The following is a 6,781-nucleotide window of genomic DNA, read 5'->3' on the forward strand; positions in this document are numbered from 1 at the left end:
GGTCAGCGCCGTGGGCTCCAGAGCCTGACCCGCCATGCCACAGGCTGGCCCGTTTGGTGGACCTCTGTAACACATCTGGATAATGCGAGATGCTCCCGATGGGGCTTCCCAGAGAGATCCAAGCGTAGAGGACTTGTGTCCTTCCCTCTGCTCTTCCGGGCCTGGCATCTGTCCGGCTCCGGCCACAGACCCGAGTCTGGATAGAGACCAGGGTGCAGACCGGACAGCCTGGCCTTGGCTTGCCCTCCCGCTCCTCCCTGAGCCCTGCCCGGCCCAGCCCAGCGGCCCACCAGCCAGCAGTGCTACACCACGCACTTGCCCTCCAGTCCCACCCCCGAGGCACTCTGTCCTCAGCGTGGCCAGTGAGGCACCTGGGTGGGCTCTGTGCCCCCACCCACGTCCGCCTCATCCCTCTCACTCCTTGGTGAGGCAGCCTCTGCCCAGGAGGTGCCCCTCCCCGCCTTGGTAGAACTGCCAGAGCAGCTTCTGCAGCGCGGAGTGTTAGCGCTGTGGCAGCTGGAAGGAGGGGAGGGTTGCAGGCCACAGGCACACACTCCCTGGGTTGCAAGAGCGAGGCCGCCTAGTGCCTCACTCCCAGCCAGCCCTGGTGAGAGTGCAGCCCCTTCCATGCCTTGGAGCTGTGAGGAGCGACCCGCAAGGCCTTTGGCTTACATTTCTGGGAACATCTGTTGATTCTCTCGAGTTGAGAGAATGGGGGTCCCCAGCCATGGGCTGAGCTGAGACTGAGAGTCCCCAGTTGTGGACTGAGCTCTGCTGGGTCACTGGTTCCCTGCATGAGCCCGGTCACCAACCACCAAGTGTTAACAGCACACTCACTCGGAGGCTGTCTCGGAGGCCACAGATTGTAACTGGCTCAGCCTCCCACCTTTGTCCCCTCTTCCCGCCTTCCCCACTCCACTGCCTTCCCACCTTCCACAGCCCCAATTGGAAAAGCTCCCTGGGCGCTGAAGACACTGTGAAGATGCTCTGTCCCAGGGAGAAGCCTGCTGTGGGCACCGGGTCGTCAGACTGGCCTGTGGCTGGGGCGTGGCAGAGCAGACCCGGGCCCGGGCTGGTGCACTAGCAAGATCTGGGCCACTGTCCTCTGAAGGTCCTCTGTCTGGAGAGGATGGGAGGCTGCCCTCCCACCCACAGGCTGTGGCTTCTCCCACCCTCGGGGTTGAAGCAGCCCTCAGCAGGGCAGCTGCCGCCCGATCTCCGTGTCTGCCCATGTTCGGTTCCATGCAGTGCTTCCACTGCCAGAGGTGGCAGTGCCCACCTCATGGGTGATTCGGCCCCGGTGCAGGAATGAGTCCGTGGGAGCTGGAGGAGCTGGCCTGGCCGGGCTGCCTGGTCGAGGCATAGCCTGTCCTGGTCCTGGCCTACTCGTCAGCCCTATGTCGTCTGGGTAGACGTCCGTAGGCAGGAGAGGAGGGCGGGCTCCCAGCCTGAGTGTGGGGTCTTACCTGGCTCGGCCCTGGCCTCTTCCCAGGTGGCTGGAGATGCTCACGGTCTACCCCAGGACCAACAAGCAGAACCAGAAGAAGAAACGGAAAGTGGAGCCTCCCACGCCGCAGGTACGCACGGGTTTGCCCGGGTCCCTTTTCTCTCAGGTCAGGCTGGGGATTAGTGAGAACACCTGGGAGGTCAAGGGTGGGAGGGCCCGGTAGGCACAGGTGGCCACCCCGTCTCCTTCCTGGCTTCCTGGTCAGCAGTCTGCAGGGTCCTTGCAGAGCCACTGTGTACCTGCAGCGCCCAGCGGGAGCCAGGCAGCAGCCGACGACAGGCTGAGGGACAGGAAGGAGTCCTGGAGCACCCTGCCCAGTCCTCCCCACAGCCCACACCCCCGCCCCAGCCAGTGTGCAGGACTCGGCCTGGCAGGGCTCTGGCCCTGGCCCTGCTCTTCTCACTGCCAGCCCGGGGCCCTGGCTGACTGCTTTGCCGAGTGAGCCAATCGGCATTGAACTGTGAGGCCTGTGCTGAGCACGGAGGGGTGCTCAGGAAACTCTTCCTGTCCCCGCTGTCCCGTTACTGTCATCAAGTGCTTCCACCCGGGCCCAGGGGGGTCCCGCAGCCACCTTAAGGGGCAGGGTGGAGCCGGAGTCCCTCGGGCATCTCAAAGCCAGCAGCTGTGGCAGAACCAGCTGCCCCTGGGGCTTGGCAGGCCCTGGCTGGGCTGCAGCGGTCAGATGAGCAGGATGGAAGCATGGGCTGGCCTAGGTCCCCCTGCTCCCCCTCCTTCCAAAGGCCGCCCTAGATGGGCCTATCCTGGCTGGCGTGCAGGCTCTCTGTCCCGTTCCTTCTCTGAGGAGTCCGGGTCCCCAAGCCAGCGTCCCCTGGAAGGGAAACACCCACAAGAAATCCTTTAAAAGCACAGTGGAGGTGGCTCCCGGAGACAGATGGAGCTCCTGCTGGCAGCAGCGGCCACAGCTGCAGCCCCAGATCTCCCAGAGCTGCCTGGTTGGAGAGTCCGCAAGCGGGGGACAGTGTTTAGGGTTACTCTGCGTTTCCATGGTGATGCCTGCAAACAGTGCAGGAGCTGAGCACGGCCTCCCCACGGTCGCTCCATGCATGGGCACACTCAGCCCGGTCCAGGAGATCTGGTCACGGCCCCTTGCCAGTGTCCCCCAGATACCGCCACCTGTGGCCAAACTTCACTGTTGTATTGTCAGGAGCCACGTGGTCCTGGGTGACGAGGTAGGACACTTCCTGGGGGTCTCGGAGTCCTGGCTATAGGGTCTTGGGCTCCTCCAGAAGCCAGCATGGTGGGCTCGTTTTTCTACCCTTTGCACTGCTCTGTTTGAGGCCCTGGTTCTGGAAGCTATGGACTGTCGTTGGGGCCCTTCCCTTGAGAGTCCGTCCTGTGAGCTCCTGTCCTCTGCAGAGGCCATGCATGGCCACAACGCGGTCTCTGCACTTAGTTGCCCAGCGTGGAGCTGCAGGGTAGGCCAGAAGCCTGAGACCTCTGTAGAGGAAGAATCCAGCCTTGTACCTGGCCCAGCACAAGCCCCGGAGTTTCAGATGGAACCACTGGAGGGCTTGAAGCATGGTTCTTTTATTCTGGAGAGGTTTTTGCTATAGGGCGCATGCGCTCGCCAGAGAGACAGAAAGCGAGAAATCGCCCCCCAGGGGGGATGCCACGCCGCAATCCCTTCTCCTCCAGTCTCCTCTCGGGATCTTGGGCACACACCCATATGCGCCTGGCGTGAGTTTTAAGCCCCCAGGTCTGGGACATGAACTGCAGTCGACTACATGGGAGTCCAGCGACAGAGCCATTACGCTAACTGCTGGTCCCAAAGCATGGTTCTCTCAAGGCCCAGTCAGGCCCGTCTGCCCTCCCGGACTCAGTCAGGAGGGAGAGCTTCTAGAAACTGGGACCTGGGGTCAGGCCACAGGGACAGCAGACCCCTTTCTGTCTGAGGACAGGGGTCCCAGCAGGTCCCAGAGCTCGGGGAGGAGACAGGCTTGGCTGCAGCAGTGCCTCCACAGCCCATGGCCTGAGCCAGCTGGGCTCCAGGGACCTTCCACTCCTCTGCCCTGCCAAAGCAGTCCTCCCGAGGAAGGAGCCCGGAGCAGGTGTGGCTGGAGCAGGAAGGACGTGGTGGCCTTGGACCAGGGCAGCCAGCTGCACAGACCCTGGGGGGGATCTCCACCAGTCACGGGGAGCTCGGGAGACTCCCCTACTTCCCAGCCATCCAAGCTCCTGGTCCTTCCTCTCCCCTTTTTCAGGGACCTGTCCGACATCCTGCATCCTCTGCGGGCCCAGGGACACCCTTTCTCCCTTAGGGATCTCCTTGTCTGCTGGATGTCTGCCACTCCCCCGTTCCAGACCGGAGCCCTCCCTTCTTGTTGGGTCCTCTGCCCCCTTTTCAGGCCAGCCAAGTGGAGAAAAACCCCTATGCAAACCCGCCCCTTTTTCCTCCAACCACCAGCAGCCGCGTCACTCCGGTGTCGGTAGCCATGAGCAGCACAGCTGTCCTGGCTGTGGTGAAGCAGCTCTCAGGGGACCCGGGGTCTGCCCTCCTCCCTGGCCTGTGCAGCAGGGGCCCCAGCAGCCCTGCCTCTGTGTGGGAGTGGACTGGTGCCTGCAGCCCAGCCCGGCCCCTTGTCCCGGGGCGCGCACAGACCCCTCCCTAGAAGACTTTGTCCTGCTGCGCTGACGAGGTTTGATGTGGAGGCTGGAGAATGCCGTCCTGGGCAGGGAGGGACCTGCGGTGCTGGGCTGAGGCTCGGGCCCTTGTTGCCTGGGTGGGGTCTTTCCCGAGTGGGGCCCCAGCTCAGCCTCAGGTCGCAGCTGCAGGCCAGGGGAGGTGGCAGGCAGGAGCAGCAGGGGTAGGATTGCCCAAGCCCCTCTCAATGTCCTTTGGGTCTCACACCTGGAATTTCCTTCTCTCGGGACCCCTCCTCAGTGCCAGGGTCACCCCAAACTCCAGAAAGGGGTGTGCTCACCATGGGTACTCCCGTCATGGTGTACCCTCCCGGCACAGCCCCCAGTCCCTCCGTGGTCCTCCTGGTGACCTCTGCAAAACCTCGGTCCAGCTTCGCCCCGCAAAGGGGACCGCATACCAGGAATAATCCAGCTCCATGCTGGGCCACCAGACCTGTGCCCGCCTCCAGCCCCTGACTCCGAGTGGAAGGCCCCAGGGTGTGGGGAGAGGGCATGGCAGAGGAACCCGTGGTGACATCTGCCTTGGGGAGGTGTTGCTGCTGGGCTGGGACTGAAGGCGGCTCTACACCCAGATGGCCGTGCAGGTGAGCAGGCCAGGACGGCCAGTGGCTAGAGGGGACAGTGGCCTCAGGGCCACATCTCCATAAGGCATTGGAGACTTCAGGAAGCTGACCTCTTCCAGGGCATCCCGGCCAGGAGTGAGTCTGCTGGCAGCTGAGCCATAGGCAGTCAGGCGTAGGTCGCAGGTCTGTGGGAAAAGCCTTCCTGGCTCCGTCCACCTGCCCCCTCCCGCTCCTGGGAGCTCGTGGCTGTGGAAAGGCAGGACCAGCAGCCTTTGCTGGCTGTGTGGTGAGGCTGTGCCATCCACTCAGGCCTGGTCGCCTCCCCAGCCAGGAGGGCTGGTAAACGAGGCCAGGCGGACCACCCAGTGGGCTGTTCGCAGCAAGCTCACCCAGTGGACTGTTCACAGTAAGCTGTGGCTACACCAGCTGTGCGAGTATGCGTGCCCCACGGATAACCTGGCGGAGAGAAGGTGGGCTTCTGAAATTGAGACTGAGCCCCCAGGATGAAGCAGGATGTGGACATTTGTTTCTTCCCTGGCTCGGGCCAGAGAGCTGAGCGTGCCTTGCTTTGGAGAGGGGCCAAAGCCCTCTTGTTGGCAGCCTCCTCAGTGGGGAGAGGGGGCCCAGGGACCCAGCCCAGCCCTGCCCTCTCTGGCCTCCGTATCTGTGGCGCTAAGCTCAAGGTCTCCATGTGCACAGGAACTGGGCTGGCCGTGTCCCATGGACATTACTCCCACGGCAGCACCACGTCCACTCCCGCCGAGCTCCTGGCTGGGATCTAGGCTGTGTGTGTGCCTGTGTGTGGTCGGGGGAGCTGGTTGCTTGTGACTTGCCGCCTTACCTGTCGGGGCTGCGTAACCAGATTCCACAGAGGAGGTACAAGACCAAGGTGCGGCTGTCTCAGCATCCAGTGGCCTACTTCTGGTCCTTGCATGGTGGCAGAGCCGAGGGTCTCTGGTGGGGGGAGGGAGCTATTTCACCTTATTTATTTTTAGGGTTTTGCCGTAGAGTGTGTGCACTTGCCAGAGAGAGAATGAGACACTGCAGTGCCGCCGTCCTCCTCCTTGGATTTGGGCACTCACACACACACGCCTGGTGTGATGTTCAAGCTGCCACATCCAGGACTTGAACTGCGCTCAGCCATGTGGGAGCCATGTGGTGTTCAGTGGCTTAACACCACGCCACCTACTGGCCCTATATTGTCTTGGTTTTGTTCTTAATTTGCTGCAGGGTCTGTATTTGCTGGAGAGAGACAGAGAGAGGGAGAGAGAAGTGAGGAAGCACTCCCAGGAGGGATGGCTATGCCACAGTCCCGTTTCCTCTGTTCTCTTGGGGTCTTGGGCATGCACGCACATGTGCCCAGCATATTTCCAAGTTGCCAGATCCAGGATACAAACCATGCAGTTGACCATTTGGGATCTGGCTGTCTTAGCCACCATGCTGTTATCTGGCCCTGGGGCCTCTTTGTAAGGACACTAACCTCATTCCTGAGGGCTCCACCCTAAGGACCTAATCACCTCTAAAGGTCCTGCCCCCTAGCGCTACCTCCTGGTGGGTGAGGACCCAAGGTGGTAGACGCGGGGACGGGGGTGGGCGCGAACATTCACCCTGGACCCTTCCCTTCGCACGGTGCCTGGGTGTCCCATTGAGCTTTGCAGTCCCACAGAGCAGAGGGCAGCCGAGGCAGGGTGGCCTGTACTTCCCAAGGGAGCTGCAGGTGGTGGCCGCTGTTTCAAGGAGCAGTCCCTCTCCTCGCTCTGCCTCCTCCCCCCTTACCCACATTCTCCACGGCTGCAGTGCCGGAAGTCCAGGAGTGACAGCTCTGAGCCAGTGCCTGTGTTTCCACCGTCCACACCTGGCCTGCTGTTGTGGGGCTCTGGGTGGGGAGAATTTGCACGTGATCAGTGACCAGGCTGCAGAGGTCAGAAGGCCGCAGTGCCATCCAGGAGGAGCATCCCCTTAGTTCCAAGTGCTCCCTCCTGAGGGTTCCAGTCGTCAACTCTGGAGCCAACCAGGGCATCCCTACAGCCGGGTGTGTGTGCCTGCGCCC

The 6,781-nt window shown here is 62.4% G+C and overlaps 1 protein-coding gene across 1 annotated transcript in view; it reads left to right on the forward strand.

Annotated features, from left to right (window-relative positions):
- The window catches only part of MPRIP (myosin phosphatase Rho interacting protein), a gene marked incomplete in the record, with an annotated part of 119,496 nt that overhangs the window by 50,683 nt on the left and 62,032 nt on the right, over nt 1-6,781 (forward strand). Inside the window, 1 exon segment of the mRNA XM_027765588.1 lies at nt 1,493-1,577. Within this exon segment, the coding sequence (XP_027621389.1) occupies nt 1,493-1,577 (85 nt within the window).

This window comes from Tupaia chinensis, unplaced genomic scaffold (assembly GCF_000334495.1).
Source record: "Tupaia chinensis unplaced genomic scaffold, TupChi_1.0 Scaffold138725_1, whole genome shotgun sequence".
In the NCBI taxonomy this organism is placed as follows: domain Eukaryota; kingdom Metazoa; phylum Chordata; class Mammalia; order Scandentia; family Tupaiidae; genus Tupaia; species Tupaia belangeri.